This window comes from Cynara cardunculus (assembly GCF_001531365.2).
Source record: "Cynara cardunculus var. scolymus isolate 2C chromosome LG 15, CcrdV1, whole genome shotgun sequence".
Taxonomy (NCBI): domain Eukaryota; kingdom Viridiplantae; phylum Streptophyta; class Magnoliopsida; order Asterales; family Asteraceae; genus Cynara; species Cynara cardunculus.
Window position 1 is genome coordinate 14,093,871 of NC_037542.1, and position 19,503 is coordinate 14,113,373.

A 19,503-nucleotide genomic window follows, 5' to 3' on the forward strand; every position below is an offset into this window, starting at 1 on the left:
TTCAATCAAGGGTTAGGTTTGATGAGATCGAGAATTATAGTGAGAATGGATCTCCACTATTGGATCAATCATAATTCAAGAGTGTTACTAGATCAACACTAATAAGAAATACTATATAATTTATCTTCTAAAACCAAACTCATGGGTTGGTCTGAGATTAAAAGTGACCAATGATCAAAATCTTTTTTTTTACACTCCTCAACTTAACTCATATTCTCACACGATCTTTCGTGTGTGTATATATATATATATATATTTAAAATATATATAAACATATAAGGTGTAGTACAGTTTGATGATTCAATATCGCAAGCCTTATCGTAAAATACAGTTTGATAAGAATACAAATCGGAAATCGCTCAAACGGAAACAAATGGTCATGAGGATTTAAGTATGGACTGAAATTGACAATCAACTAAACTTTATTGAGGGAAAAGTAAAATATTAGAACTCAAATAACTAAAAATGTAAATTGAATAATAGTGTAGGGACTGTTTTGTAACATACTAAAAATAATAAAACATAGAGTGGAAAGCAGTAGACACCACGCACACCTAGCAGCGAGTAACAAAAAAAAAAAAAAAAAAACTCGAAGCTGGCCTTCAGTCCGAAGCGAGCCATGGCGGAGCTCCGCCACTCTAGCTCGATCGGCGGCAGAGCAACACCGTCTCCTAGGAAACGCGACGACGTCACTTCCCCTTTATCGACGGAAAATCATCCTCCACGTGATGATGACGACGGTGGTCGCGATCGTTACCCTCGAGATCGGTTCCGCTCGCTCTTCTCCAATCATTTTCAGTTATTAGATGAAAGCGCTAGGTTTTATTCGCACAACTTCAAGATCTTGCTTTTATTCATCACTATTCTCGCTTTTGCTGGAATGTATTCCGTTTATTCGGTCATAAGTCACCTGGTGAGCAATCCAATCTCAATTCTAATCATTCTTGATACATACGGCATATATAGTCTTTATTCCAATAAATTATAAATTTCAGCGCTAAAAACAACTGCGACGGCACATTTTACTTTAGTTAAAATTTCAAGTCTGATTAATTCGAAAGGATTTTAGGGATTCCTACTCATGTAGAAGTTTACGTTTCGTCATGACCTTTAACATGAATGCAATGATGTAAAAATTTCGCATTTGGATGGGATCATGAAATTAGAATGTCGGTGATGTGAAACAGTGTGTCAGCTACTGCTGTGAATTGTGATAGTATTGGATCTATCAGAACATGGAAAACCAAGAAATGGTACCGATCAAGCCAATTGCATCTGACCAGGCTTAGTCAAAATCGAGTTGACCTCTTTCAGAGTCAAACATCATATCTTTGTAGTTTTTGGAATGTTTATATATAGGAGTTGGTTTTCATTCATTGATTCAACAACTTCTCAGCATCTTATATTCTGCTTGTTTCTTATGGTTATACACACGATGAATGATGCTTACATGCTGTTCTTGTATAATTAGTTTTCTAGTTTTTATATCCTCAATACTTAATAACTGGTTTGCAAAAATGGACTAATGTTGCTTCACTCTATTCTAATTATGTGTAGAATGCTCCATACTTGTGCACGAAAGATGGCATTACACTTCATTGCCCCCATGTAAGCTATACTGGACTATCTGGGTTGTTATACCATATGCGGTCATGATGAATGATCATTCTTTAACTTCAAACTTGCATTGTTTATGCTGTCATTAGGTCAAGGAGCCACCTTCTTTGTGGGAGAATCCATTATCAGCAACCACGTCTTGGAAGTCGTGTGCTGAAAGACGCATTGGTGCAATTTCAGGTAAGCTCTGGACATAAATGGAACTTTCTGTGGACCCTTTTATAATGAACTGAAATTGACATGTAATAGAAATTAGAATTGAGGTAGAGAAAACATGAATCACACAAAGTATATATCGGCGTATAGACTCTGTTAGAAAACAAAATTGGCTCACAAAACCAATGGCTAACAGAACATTGTTTGTTAAATATACTTATCGTTTCTTCAATTTGCAATGTTCGTAGGGAAATGATACTTGTTGGTTGAATATTTCTAGGAACTTTCCCAATCATATTTACACGGATGCAAGACTAGATTAGGTTTATTCTCAACAAGCCAGTGGATCAAGTATCCAACGATAATAGCATGAAAACTTTTTGCCCCGAGCCCCCGCTTGTGTCCAAAAAATATATATGAATTCCCTTCAATGGGCACAAAATTTAACACAAATTTCAGACTGATTGTAATTGAAAACTTTGCTGAACGAGGAAAAAGGTTGAGTTCATACATGTAGTTTTTATGAGAAAATTGAAATATTGCCTCTTTGTTTTGAAGTGCACAAGGTTGTGCTTAAATACACATTTTGTTTCTTAGTTAATCAGAAACTAATCTATACAGGAATCAAATATATAACAATTAAACTAGTTTATGCTGACCTAATTTACAACTATGATCGTATCTGTACCAAGACTCCCCCTAAGTTGGGGCATATATGATACATTTATAAGACCCAACTTGCTGATGATTTCATCAAATCTTGGTTTGTACAATTATTTTGTAGGGATATCAACTACTTGTTGCGTGGTTGGAACATACGGCATGCATATCGCTTCATTCTCTAGCTATTCTTTGATGAAGTGACTTGTCAATTTCTGTGTGTTTAGTTTTGTCATGTTGCACAAGATTATTAACAATGTTAATGCTGGCTTTATTCTCACAATATAGTTTCATAGGACCATCCAATGGTAGTTGTGGCTTCTTTTGTAGTCGTTTGTGCCAAATTGCCTCATCCATTGGCCATAGCACTAATCTTTGTTTCCGCAGTGTTGCTATCAATTATATTTTACTTTTTTACTTTGTCAATCCACTAGATATCCCCATATAAATGAACATTATCTACTTGTGGATCTTCTACCAGTGACCGGACCCGCTCAATCTCGATGAAAACCTCGAGCTATTTGAGTTTTCTCAAAGAATGCTCAATCTTGACAAATGAAAACCTCAAGAGTTATCTGAGTCTTCTCAAAGAATAGTCCCCTTCGAGAAGATCCATTAAATATATCTTAGAATGTGGTAAGCTTCATTTGAATGAACCTAACCAAACTTTATCAACATAATCACTTTCAATGTTGCAAAGGTTTTCATTGGGGTCTACAGGCGTGTCAGTTGGCTTACAAGCAATCATACCTGTATCAGAAAGCAAATCCATAATCTATATTTTGTTGGCTTAACACAATCCCTTATTTGATCTTGCAACTTCCATTCCCATGATATGCTTGAACAATCCTAGTCTTTGATCTCAAATGCTTGGGCTAGAAGCCAGACTTGATAATCCCCTGTGACGATGATGTCATCCACATAAACCATTAATACAACCACCTTCCCATTTTTTCCTCTTACAAGATAAGGTGTGATCAGTCTGACTTCGAGAATATCCTGTAAATCTCTTAAACCAAGCTCGAACTGATTGCTTCAATCTCTAAAGGATTAAGGGCCTTTGTCAATAGGCACACTTGGGATCGGAAATCAGTATCATAGAATGGAGGAGGTTCCATAAACACTTCCTCTTCAAGTTTTCTATTAAGGATAACATTCTTCAATCTAGTTGTTGTAGTGGCCATTGTAAGTTTGCTGCAACTGACAATATGACCATTGTATTATTGAGTTTTGCCACTGTAGCAAATGTTTAAATACAGTCAATGCCATCAACTTCAGTGAAATCTTTTGCTACCATTATCGTTCTGTATCTCATGAGCGTCCCACCAAAAAATGTACTCGACTGTAAATACCCATTTACATCGTACCAACTTCTTTTCACGAGGATGAGTTACTTTTACCTGTGTTTGATTTTCTTAACAGCATTTATTTTCTCTAAAACTGTTGCCTTTCCTTTAGGAACCTGTAAAGATGTTTGTATAGACTTTGGAATTTCCTCATGATTAAGACGTGAAATAAAACAAGAGAAAGATTGAGTCATGAAGAGAGATCGAGTTAGGCATATGATAGTTGATGGTGTATTTTTGAATTCCTTTTGTAAGAGCTATTGGGTATATCAGAATTAGGAAGATCGAGACTGGACCCAAGGTTTAAAGGAATAAGCTCAAGAGAAATTATAGCAAGCCGTGGGGTTTCTTCTAGGCTATGCATAGTGCTGGTTGAATATATTGCTTAAGAAAACAGCTTTAGGGTATGTTTGGCCAAATTTCTTGTCATGGTTGGATTTGTTGTATGTCATAAAGATTCAAGATTGCTAGTTATGGCCGATTCATTATGTGTTTTTGTTCTTTCAACATCATCACCTTCCTTACCCTTTTTGTTTGAATTTGAATCAAATTCCTTATTAATTTTCTCTTCCACATTGTGGTTGAGATTTTGAAAAAACTTATTGTAAGTTCATATGATTCAAACTCAAAAAATCCAAGTCAACTTTACTTATCACCAAATCTTCGTACTTGCCAAGGTCGAATTCTCCACTTGAAGATGAGAGGAAAAAGATAGTGTTTTCTTCAACCAAAAAAACCCGCATCCATAGTTACAAAATACTTATCAAAATGGGACCAAAACATTTGTAACCTCTTTGAGAGATTGAATACCCTAAAACACGTCGTCTTAGAGGACATAGATTAATTAAGAAAATTGTGCAACCAAATACCTAAAAGTCTAGGATTCGAGTTATATGCATGAAATTTTGAGGAATTTCAAATTGCAGTACATTGACATTGATTAATGAAGAAAAACATTTAAAAGAGCCATTACCAAAGAAGGTTTTGAGGTACATTATTTGAAGACAACAGTTGCCTCACCATCTTCTGAGTGGGATATACTTGATTTGTTGGTTTGGTTTATTTGAAGACAAAAATGCTCTTGTGACTCAAGCAAATGTATCTTTTTCTTTCAGCCACATCATTCTTTTTATGTGTGTCATCACAAGGACATTGAATGTAGGGTGCCTTTCTTAAAATATGTGTCGAAACTTTAGAAAAATGTTTCCTTTAATTATCACTCCTTAATATTCAAATATGGTCTTTAACTTGTTTTTGAATCATGGAGTATAAATAAAAAAAGAAAAATCTGCACTTTCGTGTTCTTTTTTCATAAAAAATTCCACCAGAGTCCTGTGTGATCATCAATGAAAGAAACAAAGCATTTTTTGCGAGAATAAGTGGGAATACGTGATGGACCCCAAATATCACTATGGACGAGTTGAAATGGTTTAGATGAAGCAAAGCTGAGAATGATAAGTAGATTTGTGATTTTTTGCTAGCGCACATGGTTCACATTGTAACAAAGATGGGTCTTCATTGATAAATAACTTGGGAAAATAGAAAAATTGGGACATTATAAACGAGAATGCCATAACAAAACATCTTGATCACTAGACATAGATTCTAACGTATGATAAGGATTTGGACGGCCGTACTTTGAATGCAATTCATCTTCAAAGTAATACAACTTTTCACATTCCTTGGTACTACCAATGATCGTCATCAACAGTAGGTCTTAGAAAAGAACACATAGTAGAGGAAAATTCAGCTTGACAATTAAGGTCACAAGTAAGTTTTTATAAAGGCCAAGAAATTACAGGTCAATATAGGTACATGAAGGATATTGTAAATGATAATTTCTGCTGAAATGTCGAGGGTTACAATGCAAACAGTGTGCCATTTGCAATTTTGATTTTTTGTTATCTTCTGAACTGGGCTTGTAAGAAGAAAAATATTGAGAACAATATGTCATGTGATTAGTAGAACCATAATCTATGACCCAAATACCACAAGAGAACACACAATGAAAAATAGATACCTTGCATGGCTGAAGTACAAGAAGAAGATGAATTAAGAGAAAGTTGTGGAGAGTTCAAAAGCCTATACAGGTGCTGGAGTAGATCTTTGGTGAAAGGCATTAAGGCACCAAATATGAAGAAGTATCTGCTCTCAAGAAGTCTCAGCCATAGCTGTGGTAGCTGTCCCATCTCTTTTTTGTCTTGAGGCGACTTTGCTTTTCTGTAATCTGCAAGGCAGGTAATGCAATGACATTCAAAGTGGTTAGAACAAAGGTACCAGCAGGCTGGTTGATTGTTAGACTGCATGTATCAGAGGAGGTTGACATGATGAGCTGAGATAGAAACATAAATTGTTTCTGGTGGGCCGTCAGAGGTTACAGTGGTTAGCAACAATTGCAACAGCAGATAAACAGAATTGACCATGGGGGGAATTGTTTTCCTGTGAACAGTTACGCTGACAATGAATAATGTACCTGAACAATGAAAGTGAACAATATGGGTACTATGTAAAGTGAGTGGGTTTCTAATGAGCTAGGTCTCAATCCCTGCCCTAACATCATGTAGTTTTTATGAGAAAATTTAAATATTTATGCTTCCTTTTGAATTGTGCAAGACTGTGTTTAGATACACAATGTGTTTCCTCATCAATAGGAAACTAATCCCTAAAACTTAGGAAACAAATATATGCTGGTCTAATTTACATATGTGATCATGTCTAAACCAACAATGAACTTGACCTTCATTTTTGCAACGACTTCTCTTTTTGTGGATTCATCTATGATTCAGTAGTTCTTCAATTCTCGGGGTCAACTTTCAATTAATATTTATGGAAATTCCATATATATTATAAGTTCGATCAGGGTAATTGTTTCTCAGATATATACATAGTGCAATGCCATTAATGCCAAAAGATGTTCTTCGCATTGAACTTCTGTACCCAATTGCCTAGATAATTGCCAAGAGAACTTACCTTCACATTATATTTTACTTTATATGTATTCAAATGGGTTTAGTTAATACATTAGGTTGCTCTAACACTAAAATTGTGAGATCTTGAAGTTTTGTTCCCTTCTATATACGTGATTAGTTGAAATTGATGTGGTGTTTCTCATTGCTTTTGCTTTCTTATTGCGTTTTTAGATTAGAACATTCCGTAGTTCACTTAGTTTTGGCCTTCCCATCTTTCTTAAATCAAACAAAAGATTTTGTATGACTTCAATCTAGTGATCATTATTTCTACGGGTTGGTGGTTATTGATTTTGTGCAGATCTTCCAGAGGCAAATGAAACAAATGGATATATATTTATTCATGCGGAGGGTGGGCTAAATCAGCAAAGAATTGCTGTATGTTCTATTCTTTGAAACTCTTTAATATAAGCTATTGGATGGATCTCCTATATGTCTGTATCATTGTAAACCTGTAATCATGTGTCTCCTCTCAACTTTTCTGCTCTGTGGTAACCTTCTGAAAGTATATACAAACATGGGATATATGCCTATGTTTCTTCAAATTCTGGCTGTTTAATGAACTCACTTCTCTTTGATATAGCTAAGTGAAGCTCTGTATGATCGTACTAGTAATGAACTACTTATCGTCTTGATTGAAACTTGAACCTTATTTCTTGAAAGCTTCTTACTCACTCTTGATGCCTCTTTAATCATGGTGCAAACTTATAATAATTAATGACAGTCATGCGCTCTTTTTAATAAAAAAAGCCCCCCCCCCCCCCCCCCCTCTCAGTCATGCATTAGTATATAAGCATTTTCTTTGGTCAATGCCTAATAAAAAACTGGTTTAGATGGAGCAATATTAGAAAAGCCAAGGAGGAAATCAAAGAAGGGAAAGGAAATGAACAGCATGTTGAATTCGGGGGTTTTTAGTGGGGATGAGATTTCACCCTCTGGAAATTGGATGAACAATCAAATCAAAACTTGGAATTCTGTTAAGTTTGTATCATTATATACATGGAGGCGATGGAGAGGGAGAGGGCTGGGTAGGGATGCTTTGCTCATAGTTGGAGGGTAGAAATTAATTAGTAAAATAATAATTAATCTTTTGTGAAATTTAATTCACGATAGCTGGACATGCGTGCAATCAAAATAGCAATTTAAAATTTTGTAAATACATGATTCCAAGGACATTGTACCTAGTGCAATTTTATACAATTACAATAGATCCAAAATTTAATCAACTTCTCAAATCTAACCTTAAAGCTCAACTTTTCTTTTTTACACTGTTTTAAAGAAGGCACACATGCCATCTTTGGAAGTTCATTGATCTTATATCAATTTCTGTACTTCAAGGGTGTAATAGGGTCATGGTCAAGTTTCCTGCAAGGTAGCAAAAGTGAAAATTTGTCATGATGCTAAAATCTTTCAATATTGTAATTACTTATATTGAAGTGATGTCTTGCTGTATATTGATGCCAAAGGTATAACCTAAAATCTGGTCCATCTGTCATATCTGACCCTGGATAATTTAAAATGTTACCTGTTAGTTTCATTTTTCTTACTGCCATGCAAGCACTAGCTGTTGTAATTTGTAATATTCTTTTTGCATGCTTATGACCATATTTCTTTGCAACAAGCTTTCCAACTGCTAATTACTACAGTACCTTCTCATGTCTTTTCATATAGATATGCAATGCAGTTGCTGTTGCCAAAATCATGAATGCCACTCTTATTCTGCCTGTGTTAAAGCAAGATCAGATCTGGAAAGACCAAACGTGAGTAATCTTGGCCTAAAAACTTTGTGCTTCTTGTGGGTCTCATGAACTTTTGACAAGCGAATGCCATCGATGTTGATATGCATAGTTTTTTAGAAGCAAAAGCACTGTGTGTTTTTGTTCTTTGGTATATTCATGAAACTTGTGCTCATATCTTTAATTTCTTTAACGTTTACAGTCACTATCACCATCTGCTCTAAAATGATAATCAAAGCGTGGAGTAATTTCTTAATTTCATCTTGAACCACTATCAACATTATTTCTATTGTCAATACCATTACTGTTACCCGTCAGAAACTGATGTGCAAATTTTTTCTGTACAAAATTTGGTTCCATTAATAACAAAGGCAGTTATGCGATTCTTTGTTACTTTATCCACATTTGTTGTGGTTTTTTTCTGGATCCATCTGATGCATTTTGTAGACTGTACTCCCTGTGGCTAGAGAGGGTTTAACAACCATCGCAAAACCACATGTTACATGGGGTTGAGCTTCCACTTTCTGCATGTTGTATAATAATCATCCGTTTATGTATGCACACTCACTCCACATATTCAGCCTGTTCTTGATTCTGATATTTGCTTATGAGTTTAATATTTTTTAGAAAATTTGAGGACATATTTGATGTGGATCATTTCATCGACTACTTGAAGGATGATGTGCAAATTGTGCGTGATATTCCATCATGGTTCACTGATAAGTCAGAGTTATTCACAAGCATAAGGTCTTCTCTCATTCTCTCTGTACACATGCACTTACACTTGAACAAAATATGAAAATATCACGGAAGAACCTATATTTAATGTTTCTTCCTGTTAGATATCATACATTGTTATTTAATTAGGGTTTTACTTTCTACCTTTCGTATATAAATGGTTGTGATCTTTTAATAAATGCAAGAATTATTTTCTGAATCTGATTACACTTCCAAGCTAATGAAGTTGAGGGTATTCTTAAGTGTTAACCTTAGGTGTCTAAACTCCAGGGCTAAAATCGTTAAGTGTTTGAGCATACAGATTTGTGGTTAAGTTTTCTTGGACATTACAAGTTCCACCCATCTATAAAATACTTTGCTAAGAATTTTCTTGTTAATGCATGATAGACGCACGGTGAAAAACATCCCCAAGTATGCTCCAGCTCAATTCTACATTGATAATGTCTTGCCTCGGATCAAAGAGAAGAAGATAATGGCCTTGAAGCCTTTTGTAGATCGGCTTGGGTATGTTGTGGGAGAAGTGTTCTCTGATGAACTCAAATTCGTTTCATTAATTTTTAACCTTGTATGTGTTTGTTCTTGTCCAGCTATGATAATGTACCCCAAGAAATCAACAGGCTAAGGTGCAGGGTTAATTATCATGCTCTCAAGTTTCTTCCTGAGATTGACGAAATGGCTGAGCGGCTGGTGGCAAGAATGAGAAATCGAACAGGCAGTTCAAATCCTTTTATGTAAGTCTGTTCAAGTGGTTTCCACAATTATATTTAGTGCGACAGAATTCTGTCTTTTTTACTCCCAACTGCTTTAAAGACTTGAAAGACTATCTTCTTCAACAGGGCTCTTCATCTTAGGTTTGAGAAAGGGATGGTAGGACTTTCGTTTTGTGACTTCGTGGGGACAAGGGCAGAGAAAGCTTTGATGGGATTATACAGATTAAAAGAATGGCCTAGGCGGTTCAAGGTGAGACTGTCTTTCTGAATTTCTTGGATTAGAATAGGGGTCCTTTGGTTAATTGACCTTGTGACTGGTTTTGTTAAATCTATGACCTTGGGACTGGTTTTGTTAAATCTATGACCTTGGGACATGTTTGAGATGTCACTGCTTGACATACACAAGAATGTCTAAAAACCTGTCACATCATGGAGTTAAAAAAACACTTGTAAGGAGGTCTTTAGCTAAATAACCCGATTACAATACATGTATGAATTTCCAATCTTTTTTCCTTATCCGATATTATCCACTTGTAACGACCACATGACTGCCATATATTCCTACAAATGGAAAAAAAACATCAAGTCTATCATGCCTATTGAAACATGCAATTCCTAGAAATAATTGCATTGGAAAGTTTTAACATACGCAGTAGGGATTCGCAAATCTTCCAGACGTAGAGCACGCAGGGCTTTGAACCCAAATACATTACCTACAATGGAAGTAAACATGTTAGTAACATAACATAAGAAAGTCGTGGGAAGTTAACAATACCCGACGACATTCAGGCGAGTGTTCATAGGAGATCTTTAGGCATATAACCTTAAATGAGATTTTAATTAAATCCATGACCTTCTTATGAATATAATCCCATTTTTCTTATATAGGCCAGGAGGTCATGAATTTAATTAAAAACTCATTTAAGGTACCTAAATGACTCGTGTTCATACGTGTTATTGCTGTGATGTAATCATGCTGAAATTAGATGTAAAATGGATTAACGAAAGGTTATTCTGAGTGCAGGATGGCTCCCATTTGTGGCCGCTTGCACTACAGAAGCGCAAAGAAGGGCGATGCCCTCTTGAGCCTGGGGAAGTGGCAGTGATGCTCCGGGCAATGGGCTATCCAAAAGAAACTCAAATATATGTTGCTTCTGGTCAGGTTTATGGTGGACAGAACCGAATGGCACCACTTAGGAACATGTTCCCGAATCTTGTAAGGACCTTTTTTCAATTTTATACCCCCAACTTCAGGATCATGCATGATCTTCCAATAATATACTCCTTCCGTCCCAAAATAAATGTCCACTTTCAAAAATAAGTGCCTATTTTCCAATTCTACCCTTAATTATCAAGGGTAAAATTGTCATTTAATTAATTAAAAGGTGTAATAATTACACATTTCTAACCGTGCGTCTTTTTTATTGTGGACATTTATTTTGGGACTGGAGAGAGTAATCAACATGTGAAGCTTATCTTTCAACTCATTTATCATCATGGGGGGGTTTCAACAGGTAACAAAGGAGGAGTTAACAACAAAAGACGAATTAGACGGCTTCAGGAAGCACGTGACAAGCTTGGCTGCCTTAGATTTCTTGGTGTGTTTGAAATCCGACGTATTTGTGATGACCCATGGAGGCAACTTTGCGAAACTAATAATAGGCGCAAGAAGGTACATGGGTCACCGCCAAAAATCCATAAAACCCGACAAAGGCCTGCTTTCCAAATCTTTAGGTGATCCCTACATGGGTTGGGCTACTTTTGTCGAAGATGTGGTCATCACCCACCAAACACGCACCGGACTTCCAGAGGCAACGTTTCCCAATTACGACATCTGGGAGAACCCTTTGACGCCTTGCATGTGCAAAGCTTGATCATAATGCTGATTGCTCTTTTAAAGGTAAGATCTTGATCTTTCTGGGTGTTCGTTCATCTACAACCTGAAAAAGAAGGATCCTATTGACTCATATATGATAAGGTTCAAAGAGATAGAATGGCTGGTGGGTGAAAGAAGATCTTAGGGTCAAGATTCACAGGAGTACTAAAAAACTGCAGTTTCTTGTAATCTTTCAAGCTCTACAATTGTGGATTAGTGATGTTGGTGTAAATTAAGATAGGGAAAAGTACGAGTACTTTAGCAAAAAAAAAAAAAATTAAAATAGCCCGAGGGATTTACATTTCGAACCTTCCTAGATTTTATTTACAATCTAACTATTGTTCTTGTTAAAATGTCAAAAGAAAGCTATAGTTTGCAAGAAACACGCGATTTTGGACGAATTCAACTGCAAAAAGAACCATTAGTCTTGGCACTTTTTGGTTCTAAATTGCTTGTTCTTGCGAAAATATAGCGTTCTTGTATTTTTGCAACAACAATCGTTTGTTTGTAACGAAAGGAAAGTATCATAGGTTTAAAAAGTCATTTGGTAATGTTTCTTGTATCCTAACTTCGCTTTTGGGACAAACAAGTTGTGGGTCATTTCTATCTTGTTGGTTTTGACAAGGATTCGAGCAGTCAAATTCCTCCTATTCATGGTTTGTACATTACACAGTAAAAAAATATATTTGCTTCGAATTTGATATCGTGGGAAAAAATTAGTTCTATAAATAAATGTGGTGTCATATGGACTATGGTACAAGGGTTATCACCTTATGAAATAAACATATACTTTGTAGTCACCACAATTTTTTCTCTGAGAGACTCTATATTGTAAGATACTTTTTCTTATGGTTTTTGACAAATCTGACATATATAATGAAAAAGTGATCCCAATGCCCAAAACCATAAAAACAGCAAGTTGTGGTATTGTAAACTTGTAGTCCCTTGTGTCTACGCATAAAATACAAACTGAAGTCACAGGTTGGGAAACCATAAGACCGCCCACTTGTGAAACTGCAAGGAAAAGTTTTTTGCGGCGTTTGACTTGCAGTTTTTGACTATTTTGTGAGAAAATTTAACTTGGTGGCTATAAAGCTAATGTCTCTTCTTGATGTGGTTATTTACTACAAGTATCGTATTTGGTCATATTGTCACAAATAAGGACAATTGTAAGCATGCTTTCTGCTCTCAAGTACACAAATTAAGGAGGTGTTTGGTTAGAGGTATTAAGACAGTCATTAATGAGATTAAATATAAAAGAAACTGTTTGTTTTTATATAATATAATGAGCTCATTTTCTCATGAGTCTAAATTTTCATTTCAATTTAAACCGAGTCATTTCCAATCATTTTAATTTTCATTCCCATAAATCAAAAGTATTTATTTATGGTGAAATTTGAATTTGATTTGCGTTGATAGGGATGTCTAAACAAATACATAGTTAGTGAGATTAGAGTTGCCTTAAAAGGGAGACAAGCTGCCTTCACAAAAGAGACCACAATCGCATTAAATGATTGTAACCCTTCAAGTTACGTCATCATGTACATAACCTCCAACTGATGATTGCAAGGCTTATTTCTCCTATACTCTTTTTAAGTTGTAATGACATGCACACTCTATGGTTAACAAAATCATGTACAACGAACGAGATGGGTATTTGGACTAGATTGTGACGTAAGTAGGTCGACTCAATGGTCTATAAAAAAAGTACTTCTGAAATAATTGTAGGGGCTCCGCTTTTTACCATTTTGGTCAATTTGCTTGCGAGCTTTTTGAATCGGCATTCCACTGTTATTAAGCATTAGAACTTAAATTAAAGCTTTGATTTGCTAATATAACCTCTTAGTTTTTTGACGACGATACCTAATGCTATCACATAACAAATGACATTCATAGCACTACTAAGAATTGTAAAGTCACTTACACTATGATGGACGAACTGGTAGCCGAGTATGTAGGGTTTTTGCTTAGTTTGGGAAATTGGGTTTGTTGCCTCCCTCCTTTCTTTGTCTTGTAGAAGGTGTGTATGCCTTTGTTTGTTTGGTTTTAGTTTATGATTGCCTTTAGAAAAACTTAATAAAAAAGAAAGTGACAGGATTCTTGTTGAAATATGTCGCATCATTTCGTTGGTGTGAAAACAAAACATACCAAAAATCATTTTCACAAACCACAAGCGTTGTGTCCGATTAGTTTGAGCCTGAGATCCAAAGGTCAAAAGTGCCTAGAAGTCGCAGGTTTGAATCCAAGGAGGAATAAATACGGTGACTCCGGACTACCCGTGAAACAAATGGTCGTCCTAAAATTAATCGTCACATAGCAGATTTGATATCCAGGTTAATAAAAAAAAACAGTTTTATAGCTTTAGAAAATGACACTTCTTGTTTTCTTTGAAAAAGGAGAAGCCTCTTCTTTGGCTTGCACGTTTTGTGATGAGAGGTTTATACTCTAACTCAACCATTACGTGTTTTCAAAACTTTTTTTTTATGACTTATGTTTTCAAAACTTATTATATATGTAGATTCTGAGAGGTCTTTATTTGATAACCCATAAAATTATAATGACTTTCATAACTAATACGTCATATGCTATTCCATATTATATATTTTTTCATCTACGACTTGGATTTAGTGTACTGGATTGACATATATTTGTTTTACAATGTGTTTGTTTAATTAACATATTATATTATTTAATGTTTTGTTTACTATCTTGTTTGTATTGATTAACATATTATATAATTAGGAATTTGTTTTAATTATATCATAAAATGTTGTAGTTGATTAATTTTTTAAGGTGTCATTTTATAATTTTTTAAGGTGTTATTTTATTGGTGAAATAAATTATAGATGAAAATTGTGTTGGATTTCATGTGGTAGAAGTAGCATATATGGACAATATGTTTGGATTTTATGAGGTGAAATAACATTTGAAAATTTTGTTTTATTTCATGAGGTGAAATGGTATAGTGAGTATGTATTTCATTTGGTAAAAAATCTTTGTGTGTTTCATCTGGTAAATTTATGTATTTCATATGGTAAATCTGAGTTACCAAAATGACGATTATGTTCTTTTTTTAATTAAGAACAACTTTCAGTTAAAACCATTAGATCAAAATCAAATTAAGGCTTAGATCAATTTTCACGGTTAAATTTTTTGAACAATTTCTCGATTTGTGCATGTCCTTCTTGCATAGGAACCATGCTAATCTTCTCTACACCGTTCCAATTAAAGAATATCAATTTAAAGTAATGTTATTATGATTAAAAGTATGATAAAATATTTAAAAAAAATCAATTTTTAGTAGTTACTTTTAGAACTAAAATGTAAGCAATGACGACATATTGTGGAGCGTGGACCAATCACATCGAATCCATACCCTTTTAAGAAAGAAAACAACATTTATCTTTTAAATCTTGACACTCTATTATATAATTTTCCTTCCTTTTACAACATTAATAATTCATATAAATTATTAAAAAAATAACAATAATAATTTGTATAAATACATATCGTATTTATATAATGATATTTCGTATGTGAAATGTTCAAGATTATTTTTTTTTATGTATAAAACAATCTTAAACATTTCACATCTATTTGTAAATTTCTATAATTTATTTGTTTATAAATAATTATATATTTATATGTCTATCGATATCTTTTGGTATTTTTTTTTACTTTAACAAGTACGGTGCTATTTACCAAACGTTTGTAAGCGCTTACTAAGTCACTTTATTTTACCGGATGAATATGAAAAGACTAAGAATCTTATCCGTTAATAGCGAATGAAAGAATCGAGAGTCTTATAACCCGGTAAGTGAGAGCGACCACTCTTACCATGGTTAGCGCTTATCGAAATTAAATTGTTGCATATGATGCGTTTAAGTGAATAAAATCTTGCACGGTAAGTAAACGATAATGTTGGATTTTACAGATAGATGTTTACTGGGTAAGTGTTTAGATAAACGGCCCCTACAATCTATAATGATTAAAGAAAAATATTTAACATAGGACAGCGTAGAATATTCTTCAGCGTATTAGAATTTCTTTTAATATTTTTTTTATCATTAATAATTAAATATTTAATAAAAAATCCATATATATATATATATATATATATATATATATATAATCCACTCCTATGCTTACATGCTCCGCACTTGAAGGATCTCTCCGCCGCCGTCTCTCCACCGTAACACCACCAACCAACTAACTTTCCTGCCTTTATTCCCATTCCCACAACTGTCACTAATCACCATCTCAAATGAACTCCGCCTCCGCCACCGTCTTCAGACCACCAACGCGCTTTCCTCTTCTTCCACCAAATTCACATAACCCTAACCCTCCGCGCATTCAATACAAACCAAACCATTCAAATCCGCGCTCCATTTCCACCAGATCCCTCCAAATCTCCCATCGCAAACACGTAACGCCACCACATCCTCCGGAATTCTCGACGCTCACCGTCGCGGAGAAGCTCCAGATTCTCGTCAAGGAATTCAAATCGTTGCCGGAGCCGATCGACAGAGTGAAACGATTGATACATTACGCAAGTCTCCTCCCGGAGTTTGATGAGTCAGGTAGGGTGGAATCAAACAGAGTAACCGGATGTACGGCTCAGGTGTGGCTGGAGGTGACTATGGATGTGGAAGGATCGATGAGATTTAGAGTCGATAGCGATTCGGAGATCACAAAAGGATTCTGTTACTGTTTGATTTGGTTATTGGATGGAGCGGCGGCCGGTGAGGTTCTGGAAATTAGGGTTGAGCATTTAGAGGAAATGAATGTTGGAATACTGCCGATTAGGGCTAGTTCTAGAGTTAACACTTGGCATAATGTGTTGCTTAGCATGCAGAGAAGAACCAAAGCTTTGATCATGGAGGCTTACGGTGATCCCTCTCTTCCTTTATTGCCATGATTTCCCTGCTATTTTTTCTTCACAAAACAAAACCATCTCCCAATTTAACAAAATCATTCTTTACCCAAATACAAATTGGGTTTGGATTTGATATCAAACTGTCATCTGGTTGCTAAAGATATCTGGCATTGATGTTTTTGGAGATGGTGAAATCCGTGATCAATTTTGTGCATAAATTGTTAACGATTTCAAGTTTGAACACGAGTTTCTTTTATAAGATACATGAAGCATATGTGCATGTGAAATTGAAGAACTGAATCAAGAGAATTGAATCAAGATTAAACGGAACAAGATTGGAATTATACATAAAACAAGTACGGATTTTGTAAACGGGAAAAATACGATCAAACTTGATGGATTTAAACCGATGTTGTTGTCGTTTTGTTTTTTTTGTTTTTTTTTTTTTTGGAATTTTAAAGAGTGTATTTGTTGGAATATGAAATGGAAAATGGTTTGCGTGCCAGTGGGACTCCCAAGGTTGTGGATGTTTCCATATAAAATGATTGTTATTTCGTCTTATTCAAATAAAATATAATATCATAATCTTAAAAAGATATCTCGACACTTCATTTCCTGTTTTTCATAGGAATTGATTTGGCAATTAGTAAAATGAATATAAACAATAAATTAACTTGAATAATATTCAATAAATATTTAAATTATAATAGATGAATATTCATCATTTTCATGCGTATCTAAATTAATTGGTTTGTATAGTTTCTATTAATGGTTCAGTTTGTAAAAGATCTCTTATATATATATATATATATATATATATATATATCCATATTTGGGATCATGTGAGACCAAGCTGTTTTCATGAGACCTGTAATACCATTTTTTATACGTGAAACTTCATAGTAAAACATTGTAAAGATAACATTCATAATGTTTTTGTTATGAAAGTTCGGTTTCTTTTATCTTTACAATGTTTTCCTATGAAGTTTCAAGTGTAAAAATGTGGTTACCCGTGTCTCACGAAAACATATTGGTCTCACATGAACTCAACACACACACACACACACACACACACACATATATATATATATATATATATATATAGGGGCTGGTTCAAATACTAACCAAAACTATTGTGCAAACTATGTTAACCCGATCTTGATCGTTCATTTTCTCATCAAACGGTTCTTATTAAATGAGACTATAAAAATAATCATTTAATTAATATATTAATTGAGATGTCTATGAACAACGGTTCAGATGGTACTTTTGTAAGAACGTCGTATGAACACGGTGAACATTTATATGAACACGGTGAATGTTCATGGACATTACATGGATATGAACACCATGAATACYGTGAACATCGGAATTACCTCATGATCAATTAGAGGGATCTTAAAAGATTTGTAACTCCCAAATAATTATTAGGGAGTTACATAAAGGTCAAATTACAAAATGACCCTTGTATTCAATTTATAAGTTACATTTGAACATAAAGTAAAGAAAGAATGTGATTGGTTGATGTTGGTTAGTAGAGTTAACACAAAAAAATAGGTTAGTATTTGAACCACCCTCTATATATATATATATATATATATAAGTATGTATATATAAAAGAGATTAGTTTTGATCATATTAATTCGGGCAAAAAAAATTGATTACCAACAATTCCAACCTGACGCACGGAACCCGTCTTCAATGATACCAATGTGAGAGGGTATTTTTTGGCTAATTCTATGACTAGGCCTAGCGAGGGGGTCTGAGATCGAATCTAATAGTTGTCTTGTATTTTGGTCATATTAACATCCGAGTTTTAGAAGTAGATCTCAAACTAAACAATCATGTATATTCTACCGAATAAGTTGTGAATCTCATCAAACTATTAACAGACAGACCGTTAAAGGCAGTGTGACACTGTTTGTGCTTCTCTTTATGTATCTTCTTTTATTTTTGTTATGAAAAAAACATGTATCAAATCAGATTTTGTAACTTTTTATGAAAAATTATATAAATATTTGCTAAAAAAGTGTATTTGTGTTATGATATATGTGTTGATTTAAGTATCAACTGATAACTATGAAATGCATGCAATGGTTTTATATACTTGTGGGTTGTACGGTACAACACCAGCATCGATGATAAGTAAACCATAACAATATCTAGACTCGTATATGCTGTGAAATAACTATTTGTTGAATTGATTTGTATTTGAAATGTTTATGTTTATTATTTTTTTCATGTTCGTGTTTATAACCGATACCCTATTTTCAAATGAGATTTATCACGCGTATCTCGTTTCGTTTTCGTACTTACAACCACAATGATTATATTATTAACTCGGAAATATCATTTTATTATGCCACATTCAGGGGCAGACCTATTAACCCGCTCAATCTTATTTGTAAGGGAAAAAAATATGGTATGAAAGGTGTAATTGAGGGATGTTTCGAAATATTAGAAAATACAACAAACATTAACCAAAAATCCAAAAAAAAGTCACTTGAAATCAACAAAAGAACTTGAAAAGATCTCTAGAAATCAACAGGAAAAAAAACTTCAAAAAAATCCCTCGAAATGATGGAATTTAGCTAAAAACACATATATTGATTGTTACAGACGCTTGATTCCCCTTAAAAGACACCTATTCGGCAAAAAATGAGCCCACCGCTGGTCACATTATCAAATGATAAATTTAATATTATATTTTTTTAAACTATTAGGTGACATTTGTTTTTTAAGAGGTGCTGAAGTCTGAAGTCTTATTTTACTTCTGATTTATAAAAGGTGGTGCCGACGTTTGAAATCTGAATCAATAAGAC

General features: G+C 34.4%; 2 protein-coding genes and 1 non-coding gene across 5 annotated transcripts; 2 read left to right on the forward strand and 1 right to left on the reverse strand.

The window, feature by feature from the left end:
• The first annotated feature begins 551 nt into the window (after window positions 1-551).
• On the forward strand, window positions 552-12,455 carry LOC112527979 (protein PECTIC ARABINOGALACTAN SYNTHESIS-RELATED). 3 transcript variants are annotated; one of them, XM_025138850.1, is made up of 11 exons: window positions 552-913; window positions 1,558-1,608; window positions 1,707-1,797; window positions 7,047-7,123; window positions 8,417-8,505; window positions 9,109-9,228; window positions 9,607-9,723; window positions 9,807-9,950; window positions 10,056-10,179; window positions 10,954-11,145; window positions 11,444-12,455. In XM_025138850.1, the coding sequence occupies exons 1-11, from the start codon at window positions 620-622 to the stop codon at window positions 11,801-11,803; spliced, it is 1,659 nt and encodes a 552-aa protein (XP_024994618.1). In that variant the 5' UTR covers window positions 552-619; the 3' UTR covers window positions 11,804-12,455. The 3 variants fall into 3 exon arrangements, with proteins under 3 accessions (XP_024994618.1, XP_024994621.1, XP_024994620.1); XM_025138853.1 differs by having other exon boundaries at window positions 11,092-11,145; XM_025138852.1 differs by lacking the exon at window positions 9,109-9,228 and having other exon boundaries at window positions 573-913.
• Window positions 12,456-14,952: 2,497 nt separating this feature from the next.
• LOC112528843 lies at window positions 14,953-15,056 on the reverse strand. The gene has a single exon (XR_003070862.1). It is a non-coding gene; the product is annotated as a U6 spliceosomal RNA (small nuclear RNA).
• A 910-nt stretch (window positions 15,057-15,966) lies between these two features.
• On the forward strand, window positions 15,967-17,102 carry LOC112528042 (sufE-like protein 2, chloroplastic). Its single transcript, XM_025138931.1, has one exon. The coding sequence runs from the start codon at window positions 16,070-16,072 to the stop codon at window positions 16,721-16,723; it is 654 nt and encodes a 217-aa protein (XP_024994699.1). The 5' UTR covers window positions 15,967-16,069; the 3' UTR covers window positions 16,724-17,102.
• The last annotated feature ends 2,401 nt before the right edge of the window (window positions 17,103-19,503 follow it).

What these genes read in the sequence shown, in the direction of transcription:
- LOC112528042 (XM_025138931.1), top strand. Translation starts at nt 16,070, where the DNA reads ATGAACTCCGCCTCCGCCACCGTCTTCAGACCACCAACGCGCTTTCCT.
- LOC112527979 (XM_025138850.1), top strand. Translation starts at nt 620, where the DNA reads ATGGCGGAGCTCCGCCACTCTAGCTCGATCGGCGGCAGAGCAACACCG. An exon ending in ATTCGGTCATAAGTCACCTG is followed by an intron (nt 914 to 1,557) that starts GTGAGCAATCCA and finishes AATTATGTGTAG; the next exon opens with AATGCTCCATACTTGTGCAC. An exon ending in TAAATCAGCAAAGAATTGCT is followed by an intron (nt 7,124 to 8,416) that starts GTATGTTCTATT and finishes CTTTTCATATAG; the next exon opens with ATATGCAATGCAGTTGCTGT.